Here is a 16,079-nt window from a genome sequence, read left to right as displayed (position 1 = left end):
GCAGAAGATGTTGTTGGTTCTGAAAAACCTTGAAGTGGATGTCGAAGAAGCAAATCGGTGAGTTAGGAAAACTGTGCAAAAAATGAATAAATAAATTAAGAAGAAAAGAGGAATTAAACAGAAGATCCTTAGAAAATGTACACACACATGCATTATCACAATAAAGCCAAAGCCCTTCAACAGTACACAACTTTGTGAAATACAAACAACTCAGCTTATGTTGCTATTTGTGTAACCTGATAAATATAAATAAATTGGAAAATTTGACTGAATTGATCATTTAACACACACACACACACACACACACACACACACACACACACACACACACACACAGATTACACAGGTAATGTTGGGAAATGAAGCCTGGTGAAAAAGAAGAGGAGCAACCTTTTACAGGTGGATAACTGGGTTATTTTCCTGTTTCCTGTCTCATCTGTGAGGAGAAAACTGCTTTTCTATAGAAATACAATGACTGCATTCACTCATCATGCTTACTTTTTTGCAACTACAGCATCTTTGCAGTTTGCTGATGTGTAATCTCCATCATGCACCGTTGGCTCGGTCTTTTGTCTACGACACAGCATTAATTCCTCCAAAATAGATTAGAGCCAGTATCTCGGGTTCCGGGCTCCATCAAGACTAATGGAAGCATAACCCTCAGCAGCAAGAGCAGCATCTTCTCTCTGCATTGATTCAGTCCATCCAGACTCACACTAGTGCACACATTAAGAGGTTTCAGTGGTCTCAGAATATACCAGCCTATATTTTATAATGCACCTGTCTTTCTCTTATTCTTCAGTTTGTAATGACTGATGGGCTGTGTGTGTGTGTGTGTGTGTGTGTGTGTGTGTGTGTGTGTGTGTGTGTGTGTGTGTGTGTGTGTGTGTGTGTGTATAAAGAGCACATTAACAGAACTTTATATGGGTTTACTCGTGTAAGTGGAGGAGAGCAGGTGCCATCACGCACAACATTTGTGTCTGCCTTCAAATCTAATCTAATCTATTGTGCGACTTTCGTGCGCCCGCCGCTGAAGTTCACCCGTCGTTTGTCACCAGTGAACTCGCAATCTGTCCACTTCAAGGAAAATAGACTGACAAAGTGCTAATTTAATTACTTCAATTGTAGTCTGTGAAAGTTATTATTGGCTATCTGGTCTCTAATATTATCTAACAGTTGACTCCTGCAAATGCAGCATTGGTTTTCAATTCAGGGTGTTCTCCCAAAGCTGTCAGTTCAGATGCACAGATTTTTTTTTAAGCTGGCCTCTATTACACAGTAATGCTCCATATTTCTTCTTTTTTTTTTTTTTTTTTTTTGGTTTCTATCACCAAAATAAGTGCATTATTTTGTTTTTAAAGACTGGATTGAAGCTCCTGAGTCAGCTTACAAGCTCTCTGCAGAAGTGTTCATGAACAAGAATCTGAGTCCAAGTTCCTAAGAGGTGCAGGGCAGCTGATATGTATTTGACCCTGGGCTCTGACCCTCTGCAGGCAGGTCAAGAGAAAAGAAAACTTCCCCGCAGGGATCACTTATCACGTTGTCACTGTTAGACTCCAATGTTGTCACAAATGTCGTACAAAGAGTGTAATGTATGGAAACACAAACTCATATTAACCAGCTACATTGCTTTTACACACACACACACCCTTCCAGAGTTTTCTGTGTGTGAGCAGCAGGATCAGGTTGCCTGTGGGTGGAAATATGATCCCAGAGGGTGGGGCTGCCCTGTGGATCATTGCTCGCTCTCTCATCTTTGAGTGCCTGTCATGTTTCTCATGCACCCTTGTCCAGCTGAGCGTGGATTATCAGGGCTGCTGTTGCAGTTTTTGAACACCTCAACCCCTCAGCTGTGGGAAGAGGTATGAAAGACTCCTGGCTCTCTGGCTCCCGCAGCCAGTTGAGGTAGCACCTATATTTACCAAGCATGCCAGAATTAAAGCCTAAAATGGTAACTGATAGGAGCTATAAAGCAGAAGTAGGCTGAGTATGCTAGAGGACGACTTGTGAAGTATTTAATGATATGTGAGGAAGCTAGTCTTTGGAAAAGCGAGCTGGTAGATGCAACACCATATCAAACCACTTCTCCAGAGGAATCCTAGTTGCCTTCTGTTGGGACGCTTCCACCGCGGGAATCCAAGAAATGAAAACCATCTCACTGCACTTATTCGGTGTCGCCGCAGCAACACCAGAGCAGAAAACCTGCCAATTTCCTTTTTCAACACAAATGACTGATGAGAAACGAGGCTCATGTTTTCATTTTTCTCCCTCACTCATTCACAGCAGGAGCTCAGTGACAAGGGGTCAGCTTCTTAATCATTTTTCCTCTTGATAAAGATCACATAACTTTTGCCTGGAAAGAGTAAATCTGACAGTTCAGCCAACGTGTACAGATGGTTTTATACTTTTGTTGCAGAGACAAAAGGTAAGTCAATAGAGAAATGGTTTATCTTGGCTGTGTGGAGGTGGATTTTCCTGTTAACATAGCTAGAAAAGTATTTTTTGTAAGTAATAGTGATTGTTCATAGATAAAGCAGTCTCACATAAAGTCACACTGTTTGATTAGGAAACTACAACATGACAAAAAAAGACAAAAGCTGACTGTTCTGATTTCTTCTCTCTGTTGATTCCTGTATAGATGCAGGTCAGGCTCTAGTAGACTCAAGTTATAAACCAGACTAAAATAATAACTCACACTGACAATAACTCAAGTGCATCTCAGAGTGTTGGAGGACTTTGGGTTTGTTGGCCCAGATAGTTCGTCCCTGTGGGCACAGTGGCCTTGTTTCAACAAATTACATGAGAAGCTCTTGGGGATGTAACATGACTGAGAATCCTCTTATTATGGAAATGATTGATTTGAACAAACAGAAAATCTTTTAGTAAGATACAGGAACAAATTGAGTCCAGTGGTAAAGTAATGCTTCTCTGTGGTTTTACAAATGCCGCGTACAGTGTTTTGCTGGATTGGAGAGGTATTATATGGTTATACGTAGTAAAAGTTGTAGATGCATTATTGCTGCCAATCCAAATATGTTTCCATGTCTTTTTTTAATCTGGACACAGCACTGCAGTCATACATGTGTTTTTTGTTTTTTTTTGCTTTGTTCGTCATGTGAAGTAATTTATGACCATTTAGATTTTAAATTTAGATTTACACCAGGTTCTGGAGAACCGGTTTAGGGAGAGATGAGTTTAGTGAATTAGGATCAGATGTTTATGTGAATATGTGTGTGTGTGTGTGTGTGTGTGTGTGTGTGTGTGTGTGTGTGTGTGTGTATGCAACATACAGAGAGTGTGTGTTTAGATATTAATTGAAGAATATTGCCCAGCCATGAAAGAAAACAGAAATCACAGAAAAAAAAAAACTCTTTGTTATGAGGATTGTTATGGGTTGTACTATTACATTTCGATGTTAGGTATGTTCCTTACACTAATGTGCTGTAATAGTGTAGTTCAAGTTCAAGTTTTGAAATCCTGGCCCTTTTGTGTTGAAATAACAGCGTGTAAAGTCATCTTTAGCAAGCCATAATGAAATGGGAGAAGTTAAAGCCTCCAGAGCCAGATGACCCTATGTGTTGCTGTGAGTGTGATATCTACCAGTGCGGATGTTGCTGTGACTGTGAAGATCTGGATGAAGCCTTTAACAGGTATGAAGGGCTTGAGGAACAAAGGGTCAGTACTGAGTGCCACAAGCATATACTGAGGTGCTGTACTGGAAAGTAAAAGAGTGTCAATGTGATGCCTGGTTAGTTAATAGCACTTTTGTTAAAATTAAGTTTAATATCTCTTTTAAAGGTCTCTCTCAGTAATGTGTGGTCACCAAGACAGAGCCAGCGATTACAAACCAGGAAAAGTGAACAAATGCTACAGGACCCCTGACTCTCAGGAGTCATGATTGAGTGATGATTTTCTTTAACACTTTGATTCACTGCAAATTTGACACTGTGAGCCACAAAACTGGCATAACAGGAACCAGGGTTAGTCTGGCCCTTATTATAAGAAAACCTTTCCTGATATTTTCCCCAGAAAGTAAAAAATAGATCTAATATCTTCCATATCGCACCATTATAGCATCAATGTAAGATACACTCAAAGGTGTTAAAATAAAAATCTACATATGTCTCTGTCACTGGTTTTAGAGTTTATAAAACACTAGTTATTATGTATTATTAAGAAATTATCAACCAATGAAAACTGCAACTGTATTAGCCACATTCATAATGACACATTCTTGTAATGATGACCTAATGGCCGCTGTGCTCTGTAGGTGGCTTAAAGACAAACCACCTAAAAGTGGATGTCAGTCTCCTGTTCTTGGGGCCATGATTGACAACCTGGAGATCTCCATGATCCCGGCCCTGGTGTTGCTGCCTCTCCTGCTGCGGGTTGCCGCGCTGCACTACCTGCTGGGCATCACCATCCTCACAACCCTGCCCGGCCTGGTCCTCTGGTATTACTACGCCACGCACCGGAGGAAGAGACGCACCCTCTTCTTCCTCACTCTCGCGCTCTACTCTCTGGCCTACATGTACTACCTCTTCATGACAGAGATTTTACCACGTGGGGACGTCAGCCAGCTACAGGTGTGTACTGTGACCACCGGGATGATTCTCACAATCGGCTCTCTTATTCAGACCAAGAGGGGCCCGGGAGTTGTGACCGCTTCCCTACTTGAAGCGCGCAGCCAGAGTCAGGACAAGGACTCCACACATGTTAATGGAGCCATCCAATCGGCGGCCTCCTCCTCGGCAGGGTCTGCAGCAGAGTTGCAGACAACAGAAGCGACCCTGACAACAAAATGGAGCAGGTGTCCTGTGTGCAAAATAATGCGACCCCCACGGGCTGGACACTGTCGAACCTGTGGATCCTGCGTCCAGCGCCTGGACCACCACTGTATCTGGTGCGTTGGATTTAACTTACATATGTTTAAAGACTTGTACTTCTCTGCATTGAATTTATACACAAGATCATGAAAGTAATGTTGAATTGTGATGGATTACATAACTTCCCTGTAATTACACAGCAACATTCACATCTTCAGCAGACTCCTGCTGTTAATAATAGAGGTTAATATTAACCATTAGACCCTTACAGTTTTATGTAAAGTGCACACACACACCCTTACCTATAGTTGCATCTACCCATGCAGACATTTTTGGTTTTATTTTGCCAGTTTTGGAGATATCTCACCTCCAAACAAAATAAGTGATGCCCAACAGACTTCAGGGTGATCCACCGATCAACTATTTTCTTACAAAGACGAAAAAAAGAAGTGAACACTGTTCTCAATAAAAAAAACAGCTCCAATCTAATCTTAGAGTCGAAAGCAGGCACACCATCTCGGGGCAACCAGGACGACGAGGCCATCACTGCATAGGGCTTATTTTAATGTCCAATTGTTTGTGTGCCTCAGCAGGCTGAGATGCCTTCCTGCAGTGCGCGCTGCCAAGATCATAAAAGAGTTTTATATTATAATAATAAATCATTTTACACATCATGCACAACTGCTGAACTGCCTCCTAGTTTAGGAATAGTTCTCTGCAATAGGGTTACAACCTAAAAGGCTAAGAGATGTATATACTAAGTCATTTTTCCTGTTTGTTATTCACTGCAGATAGAAACTCCTGAACCACTGGCATGATGTATGAATATACTGACTCTATTATCACCAAACTAGAATACATGATATTATGTGTTATTATACAAAAGTTTTCCAAATGTAAATTTAAAATACAATTTCTGCTGCTTCACTTTAAATACAGCAGGTGTATGGAGCCAGATTATCAGGCTCTAACTGTTGCATTGTCTTGTGTGTCTGTGTTGTGTGTTTGCGTTGAGGTGTTGTAGGATAAACAGCTGTGTTGGACAGGCAAACCACCGCAGTTTCCTGCTGACCCTCTCTGTGTTCGTGTTGACCTCTCTGTATGGGATCAAGTTGGTGCTTTGCAGCCTCTGTCCTCGGCAGTATCTCATGACAGCTCTCCTCTACTGCCCCGGCGTCTACAGTCAGTCTAGGTACAGCACTCTTCATGCATTCTGTCTCCACCACAGCCACAGGTGACTGTGAAACTAAATGTATGAGTAAATTAGAAGTCCATATTGTAAAAGTTCTTGCAATCATTATTAACATTTGTGAAACTGGCACAAATCAGTAGCATTAGCAAGGACACAAATTCAACTGTCCCTTCTTTAATACAAGTTTATGAGCACTATAGTTTTTTCATTGATGGTGTGAAACAATTTAAGGATGATTACATCTGGAAATTATATAGTTATTACTGTTACTGTTACTGTATAAAAGTGTATAGAAGTCCCAGCCTTTTGAAACGCTACCAGAGAAAAACTCAAACCACACCTTAACAGCTTGTGTCACTGTTAAACTGCTATATGGTAATGATTATATATATATATATAAAGTTGGAATAATTTTGTTTTCAGACACAGTCCTCTGTTTATTCCTATTTAAATGCATCAGTAATCACTTTTGACTAGGTGCAATGATTACATTATGTGTCCCAATTACCCCGGTGAAATGAAATGAATCACATTGTCACAATCATTTCATGGAAAGAGGTAAAAAAAATTCTATTCCAACTTTATGAGCAACAGTGTATTTATGCCTTGCTTTCTATAGTCTATAGGGAAATAGCAGAGAAGAGAGGAGAAATCAATTTTCTCTCATTCTCTTTGGATTGTTTCATATTTACTGTAAATTAATAGTGGTTAATACTTATTAAATTATATAATTGCATGGCAGAAGTATTAAGAACACCTAACATGGCGTTCAGAGGATTTTTCCAAGACAAAAGGGCCAATAGCCTTGTACTTGTAAATGCATTTCAAACATTATAGCTATCACATTGCTGGTGATGTTATACCCGTGCTTTCTTTCTGTTTACAGCACGGCACTTTGCTTCACCTGTGCTTGGTACAGCGGCATTGTCACGGGTGGATTGCTTTACCTGTTAGTGGTACAAGTTCTTAATATCAGCTTCAATGTGACGGAGCGGGAGGCTCAGCTGGCTCTGAGGAACAAAACGGGTCAGAGCCGCCTGTGGGGACTCGTCATCGACACAGGAGAGTATTCACGTGGCTTCTATCAGAACTGGGTTGAGTTTCTCACCATGACAGATGCCTCGGTTTCTCCTCGCTCCAGCCTCACTGACTTGGTCTAGTTTCACTTTATACTTTCCAGTAACATCATGATAACAGACTGTTAATACGGCATGTGTGAAGAATTTCATCTCATGTATTTTCTTAGGACATATCAGCTGACGACATCCAGAGCTTATCGCATTCCAGCCTCTTAGATACAAAATATCAGAAACTATTTTAACTAAAATAAGGTGCAGGGGAGTATAAAGGTGCTCTGTTTACTGCTTAAAAAAAGCACACACTGATCATATTTTGGAGTTGGAATTTGTAGCACAACTGCGTACTCATGGAATAAAGCTGCAGGAACTGCCACATATATTATATATATATATAAATATATACATATATTTATATATATAATATATATATATATATATATATATATATATTCATATAAAAGAGGAATAACAGCCTTTCAGCTCTGTAAGGAAGTAATGGTCATTAAATGACAGGAAACAAAACTGCTAGCGTTGCAAACTTCTCAAATTTAGCCGTAGGGTGGCGGCAGAGGAAAGGCTTGTGTTATGAGTAAAAATTGAAAGTGTAGGACACCTCAGCTTGTCAGGCTCAGCTCTACATTGTCAGACTTCCTGTGATTTCATCAGCAAACTGTACTGTGTTAACCACAGTACACTGTCAGGCTCAGCTCTGACTCTGCTGTGCTAAGGACACGTAATATTTAGCATGTTAACATAAGGCTGCACCTGCTGCCATGTTACTGTCTCTTCCTCCTCCCCAGCAGATGCTGGAGAAACTATACATCCAATACAAGCGCTCCCACATGGGTGGTGGGCGTATACAGCCATAACTTCCTGGAGCAGCTTCAGTCATCGTTACTGTTATGACTGATACAATCTGGTTTTCCCCTGTATTTACTTTTTTCTCTGCAGCGCTCAGCGTTATTGATTTTTTAATCTAATGGTGTTTGTCCATTACTTTCTCATGGTGTGAGTGGTGGCTCCTTTTACACTGCCCAGGCCTACAAATTTAAATACATGCAGGAGATGCATATGTAAATAATCAAATACAGATGTTATTTATTTATAAAAGGACAAGACTCCTGTGCATTGTAATGTGCAATATTTAAATTTCTATCATCTTTCCCACAGTATAATAAAAATAGCAAACTGAGCAGTGTGTGTGCTCTCCTGTGTTGTCCGGACTGCAGTGTTTCCCTCCATACACTATCCCATTATCAAGTCTCATAATGCACATCTTGGGTGAAGTGATCGATCGAACTGTTTAAATCAATAAATTTCCTCCATTTAAATCCCTCAACTGAAAGGTTTATTTGGCGTCTCCACTCCCCCATACTTTCCGTGCCAGTGGCTCCAGAGTCTGTTGCTTGCTTGCTCTGATTGGTCTCTCCTCTGGTGCCACCCTCAGGGCAATTTGTGCATGTTCTGCCACTAGTGCTGTCTCTAGATGTACATCTGTTATATATCTCATATAATATCATAAGCTCAGTTTTAGTTGTAATATCTTATATTTGTGCCCTATGACCTGTTTATAACCGAAGAAGTCGCAGCTTGATCTCATCATCATAATTTCTCTTTTCCATTTTATTATAAGAGTTTTCCGTCCTTAACCATGTACATTTATATGATTATATTGCTGTTTATATTTCAAACACTGTATTATGTTAATTTAGTGTAATTGTCACAGACAGTGTAACACTGTTTAATATTTGGACCCATACATCTGATACAATTGCTTCCAGGCGTGTTGTATTCAGTACCGCAGATTGTTGGGTTATCAGACACATACATGCAAATCTGATGTCGTGTGGCAGCTTCTGAGAATGTCTGCTTTCCATAAAGGCTCACTCTACTGCTCTAAATCAATGTCTATCTCTCCCTGAACCCTAGATTTTTTTTTTTCTTTAATGATGTCATGCAACTCAATGATCAAATTCCCAAAGGGTTTAGCGTAATCGTCCCTGCCTTAAAATATTTTCATTCCCCATTATTGTTTCCCGTGTGAATAACCTGCAGCGAAATGTCATTACAATGCCTGGTTAGTTTTACAAGCTAACTTTGTTAGTCTTGCTCTTCTAGTGCTTAAAGATGATGATGTCAGTTTGCGTCTCCAGCGCTTCGGTTCACAGCAACAACCACTGATCAGACTGCAGTGGAATGATTGGTAATGATTTTGGTGGACATGTGATGGTTCTTTTGGTCTCTCAGTCCGGTGAACATTTCGCCTTGTCCATACAGTTTGTCCAAGACAAAGTATCTTGAAAACCATGTACAGATTTGCATTTAATTTGCTGTTTGACATTCACGGCTCCTAATGTTTTTATTAAACCTTTCCACTAGCATCAACATGAAATTTCACACATTTCTCAAAAGCAAACTCTTTTAATAAACAGTCTATGTCCATGAGCTGCCCTCTAGCTCCACCCTCGGGCCAAAATATCAACCTTGTCAACAAGCAATCATCTCATGTTCTAAACTCTCAGACTCAGATTTATGTGAGTCCATGCACATGACTTTGGTAGCCTTACTGGTAAAGCTGTAAGGGTATAAGCATGATTATTATATGCATTATTATGTGTGTGTGTGTGTGTGTGTGTGTGTGTGTGTGTGGGTGTGTGGGTGTGTGCCTGCCTTAAAGCTAGTTTCCACACAGAGTAGATGTCTCAGCTTAAAGACTACAACCGCTTCAGGCAGTGAGCTGTTAACAAAATATTCAGTCCAACTTTCTCTGTGATGAATTACAGTGTTATTAATAGTTGAGGCAGTTCAATGGGAAGTTTCTGTTATTCATGAAATCTTGAAAGTCAGATAAAGTGGGGCAATTCATTAGTTACACATTTCAAGATTAATGTCGCTATCACATTATATCACTCGGACTGTAATGATGAATAACCGAGTGGGAGGAACTGTTAACATCAGGCCAGCGGTACTGAGAATATTGAGCACTACAATATGTCCTGCTGGGAGGAAAGAACCACAGTAGTTTCTACAAACTGCTGGGGAAATGGCTGATAAGCCAGTGAGACTTTTTCATCAAGAAGGAGCAACATTGTCTGTCAGTATCTGGGTTTTAGTTGTTCATGAAGTGTTGCAGATATGTAACACAATTGTTTATTCAGGGGTTTTTATATGGTGTGACCACAAGGCTAGTGGTGAAGATGCAGTCTTGGAATAATGTGTGAATGTTCCTAAATTGGAGTAACAGGAGGATTTTCCTTGTTCACCAACTCAGCGTGAACTCCTTTTCACCCCACAGGAACTATTCACTTTCTGTTACTTTTAGCTTTTCTGCACAATGTTTTATTAAATGGACTGCATTTGTATAGCGCTTTTCTAGTCTTAACGTTACATTACAGGTCGCATTCATCCATTCACACAGCGGTTGTTCTAAACATCTCACAAATATACACTTGGTAAGCCGGGGATCAAACCACTGAAGTTCTAAATAGTGTACAACCCACATCCTGAGCCACGGTAGCCCCTAATATTAATAAATCAATCTATTGTCTGAATGTTGATTGCATTTAAGAATTTGTACATTTCTGCAATAGGTTGGTGTGACAATTCACAGATTACCAGTAAACCAGTAGATTTCGGCAGCTGCAGAGTTTTATTTGAGGCCGTCTCTATAAATGTGCAAATGTAAAAGTAAAATGTAACACTTTCCTGGCACATTACTTTGAATATTTGTTTTCTGGGAGCAAACATGTTTAAACTGGCAAGGTATGTAGGTCGGAGGAATATTTGTACTGTAGCATGTGTCTGCCTGCACTGATCTGTTTCCAACTCATTACACTAATTCATCTCATCAGCACTTCTGGATTCATATTTGAATCTGTTCAGCAGAGAAAAGATCTTGCAGAAAGTCGAGGGCTCAGCCTCGTATCCAAACTACTTGAAGAGATCAGAATTACAGACAAACCTAATTGTATTGAAAATGTTTGCAACTGTGCACTTTAATTCAGGCTCTTTACCTTTGTAAAGAGCAGTGGTGGGAGAAGTACTCAGATCTTACTTTACTTACAGTGAAGACATACTCTTTAAGTCATACAAACAAAATCTTACTTGAGTAAAAGTACAAAAGTCTTAGCATCAAAATGTACACAGAGAACCAAAAGTAAAAGTACTCAAGAAGCAGAACGGCCCATTTCAGCATAAAATATGTAATTCTATCTCTGGAGCTCAGCCAGTGACGACTGGGTTCTCGGCCACAGCTCTTACCAAGGCCCTTCTCAGTTTGGCTAGGCGTCAGCTCTAGGAAGAGGCTTAGTCGCTCCAAACTTCTTCCCTACAAGAACTATACTGGAAACTTTCAATGCAGCAGAATTTCTTTGACACCTTCCCCAGATCTGCGCTGTGCGGGCAGTTCCTTTGACCTCATGGCTTGGTTTTTACATTGTCAGCTGTGAGACCTTATATAAAGAGGTGTTTGCCTTTCCAAATCATGTCAAATCAATTGAATTTGGGCTCCAATCACAATGATGAAGATGATCAAGAGAAATGGAGGCACATGAGTTCAATAAAGTGCCATAGTAAAGGGTCTGAAAACTTATGTTGATATTTCAGTTTCTAAAATTTCTAAAATTGTGAGAGTCACTTTGTCATTATGGAGTACTGAGTGTAGACTGATGAGGGGGGAAATGAAATGAAATGGTTTTAGCACAAGACTGCAACATAACAAAACGTGAAAAAAGTGAAAGGGACTGAAGACTTTCTGGATGTACAGTATATTTATACTTGCTGATTTTTCCAGTACTACACCAGTGTTTCTACATGCTACGTACAACCTCTTCATCTATCATGTTGCATGCCGACATGCTGCATTAACTCCAAATTAACACCCAATACACCCATGGGAGTATTCACATCCAGAGTCCCGGTATGAGTATTCGTTCCAGTATACTTCAGTCATGGTGTTTTGACCAAACACTCAGTGTACAGCGCGGGAAATGAAGTATTGGTCTATGGGTGATGGATAACTTGATCCAGTCTGCTGTTGTTTTTGGCTCCTCACTTGTTGTTTTGCTACAATTCATCAGCGATGGCTCGAGGCCTGGAGAGCCAGCAGAGACAGGAGCCAGGCAGGAGCAGCAGAGCGGGAGGCAGGAGATGACTAAATGGTTATAAAACTGGTTATAAAAGACTTCTCTGATGCATGAAGGCTTAGAACAGTGAGAGTTGACTCTTAACCTTTTTAATGTCATATTTTCACAAGGCAGGACAACATCAGCATGAATGATAGTTCACGATTGCGTAGAAGTGCCTGGGCGGTCAAAGCAGATCTGCCTGTTTAGCAAGCCATCTGACAATGGGCAGAAGGGAATAGAGAGAATGGAGCCAAAGTTTAGTATTTAGAAACGATCATAAGGTCAACTAAGACACTCAAGTGAAATTATCTTGAAATAGAGCAGTGGCTGCTGGCCTGTGACTGGCAGTCAGCAGTAGTTGCATAACATGGGTGTATTTGGTTAGCAGCAGCAGCAGAAGATACTGTAGGAAAAGTGTCATGTTAATAGTGTTGTTGCTCGGGGAGATCAACAGATTCAACTTTTGACGTATGGAAAGTCTGAGCAGTTGGGACTTGTGAAGCGTGCAGGCGTTTGACACGTGGGGGGAAAAGCATAAACTGATTTTCTTGTGGTTACATATTCACATTTTAGCGGCTACTGCGGCGTTAAATAACAAAAGCAGGTGACGAAACAATCTCAGATCAAGGTCCATTCAGTAGCCTAGCTGTTCTTGTGCTTTCGATCACATAACATGATACTTATCAGCTTATGAGGTCAAATCATACTTCATAGTATGAACATTGTTTTACCTCCATTCTTCCAGCTGATAGAATGAGTAACTTACTACTCCAATATTGCTCCATGTGCTGATGAAAATCATGTGATGTGATCAAAAGCTCCAGAACAGTTACTAGAGGTGAGATTGTCAGATTGTCAGCCTCAGAAACAGTGGTTTTGTTTGTCCTCTTATTTACTGCAGGGGAGCCACAAGCTGCATACAGAGCAAGTCATTATCTTCGTTCCTGTCGAGTAATTGTCAGACTAATGAGGAGGGGAAAGTCTTTACTGACTTTAAACCCCATGAAAGAGATGCTGCAGTTTCCCACGAGAGCATTTCCCTTCACCACACGGTGTTGCATGATTAGGAATCCAATCTGCAAGGGCATTTGTGTTTTACTATCGCAACTGCTGACGGTTGAATTTGATTCTGTGGTCTCTGCCACAGAAAGCACTGGAGGGCAGCCACAGCTTTGTTTACCACTTTGGGGTTCCTGTTCTGTTAAAGCTCATGCTCACATGTGTGAAGCTGCATAATGAAACAGTATTATCAAAAATACTGTGCTTTCCAACCCTGACGAAATGACAGACAGGACATCACCTCTCTCCATTGTTCCTCAGGTTATGTCATGTCTTGGCATGTTTCTCCTGCCTGCCCATCCGCTGTCATGCATTCACCTTTCATACGGTTGATTGAATTCTGCCCTGGCAGGACTAAAAGATTACCTTGTGGCTGCGGGACTGTGCGTGTGTTTGTCTGAAGCTTCACGTGTTTGAACCCATCCCAGCTGCAGGGTTTGTGTGGGTGTGGGTGTGTGTGTGTGTGTGTGTGTGTGTGTGTGTGTGTGTGTGTGTGTGTGTGTGTGTGTGTTTGTGTGTGTGTGCTAGCTGGGAGGGAAAAGGTAATGTCATGCTCCACTATATAAAGGGTTGTCGGGCAGAACTTTGACAACAGACCTCCAGATCTTCATCCACGCTCTTCTCCATCACCCTTCCTGCCGCTGACTCTGCTCCTCAGTGACTATGACTCTACTGCTGACAGCGCTTGGAGCTCTGCTCTGCTCCTTGACGGTTTCTTCTGAAATCATGCCACAGGCAGACTTCAATTTACAGGGGGTAAGACACACTATCATCTATTTTTATTGTAGTCACAATATAGATTTTTTTGCAGCTGGATACGCATTTTGTTTAATTCCTCCTCACAACTGAGTCAGCTGCATAAAAATAGCTAAAAAATCAGTAAGAAAAGGATTATTTGACTTTGATTGATATATATTTGTTCATATTTCCTAGCTACTCTGTCACTTAAAAAACTTTTGTTCTTGAATTAGTTGTGTATTTGCATAATTTTTGCATGGAGTAAGGTGGCATTTATGGAAAAAAAATATCTGAAGAACCTTTCTAAACCTACCATCACGTTCACAATAACTGTGTAAAAATCTGAATTTATGAATGGCCACACTTAAAGTAAAATAAATGCACTATAAAGTGAGAAGTTGTGTAAGAAGTGTTAACAGAGTGATAACAAACATTCTCCTGCTTGACAAGTGCAAACACACACTGCACGGAAATATGAACATGGAGACTGAAGATTAAGTAAACGGTTTAACGTTCAATGACTACAAATCACATCCTCAAGGAGCAGCTATAAGGTCTCTATCCTCTGCCGTACTCGCACCTGGTTATTACTTGAAACACACTGTGTGAATGGAGGCCACTGTGAGTGAAACTCTAAGAATACATGGCTTTTTTTTTTTTTTTTAATTCCTGCTATGCCTACCTTGTGTGTACACACAGGTGGCGGGGAAGTGGTACCTGATTGGATTTGCCACTAACGCCCAGTGGTTTGCCAACCGCAGAGCCAGCATGAAGATGGGCACGACCATTTTAACCCCAACTGCTGATGGGGACCTGGACATGTCATACGCTAGTCTCACGTGAGTGCGAGAGGAGGGAGAGAGAGAGAGAGAGAGAGAGAGAGAGACACAGAGAGAGAGAGAGACAGAGAGAGAGAGACAGAGAGCGAGAGAGAGAGAGAGAGAGACAGAGACAGAGACAGAGAGAGAGAGAGAGAGAGAGACAGAGAGAGAGAGAGAGAGAGAGAGAGAGAGAGAGAGAGAGAGAGAGAGAGAGAGAGGACGTCACTGATGACACAGCTAAATCACATTCAAATGTCTTTGCAGCCATGACGGCTCTTGCTGGAGGCTGAACAACCTGGCTAAGAAGACCGATGTGCCTGGAAAGTTTACGTACGCGAGTGAGCGTGAGTGCACCCCTACACTCACATAATACAGCGCAGACACAAGGCGGCATGCCCGCGACGCTCACAATTCAACCATCCACAACAATTTCTGCTTTCACATGATATATTTCCCTCCCGTTTTGCCAGGCTGGGGGAATCAGAACGACATGCGCATGGTTGACGTGAAGTATGACGAGTACGCTCTGACTCACACCATCAAGACCAAAGGGGGCGATACCACCGTTGTCAACAAACTATACGGTAAAGTCATCATTTATTTACCATCATGCTACATTCTTGTCCAACCAATGTTAATGCACGCAGCGGCTCAGTGATGCAGACTAACCCAGTGTGTTCCTGCAGGCCGTGGAGAGGACCTCAGCGCTGATCTGCTGGAGAAGTTCCGGCAGTTCTCCTTGGAGACTGGCATCCTGCCTGAAAATATTGCTTTCCTTCCAAAAAATGGTACTTTAAAAAAAAAAATATGAATGGAGAGTTTTATGTAGAATAACCCGTGACATTATGCACAACTCAATTGTCACTCTTCTCTTTTGTTCCATCTCTAGCGGAGTGCCCACCTGCCTAATTTTCTGCCCCGTCATCATGCCAGAGATGCTCGAGAGCTTCACCTTTGTTCACAATACTCGACATCTGTAAAGCTCACTGCCAAGAACTGAGATTTGTTTTTCACCCCACTTTATTTACTCTGCTCTTTCAATTGTTTTATTAAGAATGGACCATTAAACATGATGTAAAGCCTGGTTTCAATATACAGTATTATGCTTTTATCTACCTGCAGTTGTAACTAAGCACCACCTTTAAAGTTCCTCTCCAGACCTGTTTTGTGACTATAAAATGCTCTCTGCTTTGAATGAGTGACCGACATGGTTTCTCAATTACCCGGTTTAACATGAT

At 41.1% G+C, this 16,079-nt stretch overlaps 2 protein-coding genes across 3 annotated transcripts; both read left to right on the top strand.

The window, feature by feature from the left end:
• Positions 1 to 2,077: 2,077 nt before the first annotated feature.
• On the top strand, positions 2,078 to 9,514 carry zdhhc23a (zinc finger DHHC-type palmitoyltransferase 23a). 2 transcript variants are annotated; one of them, XM_056397608.1, is made up of 5 exons: positions 2,079 to 2,425; positions 3,504 to 3,650; positions 4,271 to 4,903; positions 5,851 to 6,018; positions 6,905 to 9,514. In XM_056397608.1, exons 2-5 carry the CDS (start codon positions 3,532 to 3,534, stop codon positions 7,176 to 7,178), a joined length of 1,194 nt encoding a protein of 397 aa, XP_056253583.1. In that variant the 5' UTR covers positions 2,079 to 2,425; positions 3,504 to 3,531; the 3' UTR covers positions 7,179 to 9,514. The 2 variants fall into 2 exon arrangements, with proteins under 2 accessions (XP_056253584.1, XP_056253583.1); XM_056397609.1 differs by lacking the exon at positions 3,504 to 3,650 and having other exon boundaries at positions 2,078 to 2,425.
• Positions 9,515 to 13,870: 4,356 nt separating this feature from the next.
• zgc:153704 (Lipocalin-like) lies at positions 13,871 to 15,925 on the top strand. Its single transcript, XM_056398063.1, has 6 exons — positions 13,871 to 14,038; positions 14,720 to 14,859; positions 15,106 to 15,185; positions 15,312 to 15,425; positions 15,528 to 15,629; positions 15,731 to 15,925. Exons 1-6 carry the CDS (start codon positions 13,946 to 13,948, stop codon positions 15,748 to 15,750), a joined length of 549 nt encoding a protein of 182 aa, XP_056254038.1. The 5' UTR covers positions 13,871 to 13,945; the 3' UTR covers positions 15,751 to 15,925.
• Positions 15,926 to 16,079: the final 154 nt, after the last annotated feature.

The sequence above is a fragment of the Seriola aureovittata genome, chromosome 15, assembly GCF_021018895.1.
Source record: "Seriola aureovittata isolate HTS-2021-v1 ecotype China chromosome 15, ASM2101889v1, whole genome shotgun sequence".
Lineage (NCBI taxonomy): Eukaryota > Metazoa > Chordata > Actinopteri > Carangiformes > Carangidae > Seriola > Seriola aureovittata.
This window is presented reverse-complemented; position numbering and strand designations above follow the sequence as displayed.

Bases quoted from the DNA above. Each gene is read 5' to 3' on its own strand.
- zdhhc23a (XM_056397608.1), top strand. From the start codon at position 3,532: ATGAAATGGGAGAAGTTAAAGCCTCCAGAGCCAGATGACCCTATGTGT. The intron at 3,651-4,270 runs GTATGAAGGGCT...TGTGCTCTGTAG, and splicing joins CTGGATGAAGCCTTTAACAG to GTGGCTTAAAGACAAACCAC. The intron at 4,904-5,850 runs GTGCGTTGGATT...GAGGTGTTGTAG, and splicing joins CTGGACCACCACTGTATCTG to GATAAACAGCTGTGTTGGAC.
- zgc:153704 (XM_056398063.1), top strand. From the start codon at position 13,946: ATGACTCTACTGCTGACAGCGCTTGGAGCTCTGCTCTGCTCCTTGACG. The intron at 14,039-14,719 runs GTAAGACACACT...GTGTACACACAG, and splicing joins CAGACTTCAATTTACAGGGG to GTGGCGGGGAAGTGGTACCT. The intron at 15,630-15,730 runs GTACTTTAAAAA...TTCCATCTCTAG, and splicing joins TGCTTTCCTTCCAAAAAATG to CGGAGTGCCCACCTGCCTAA.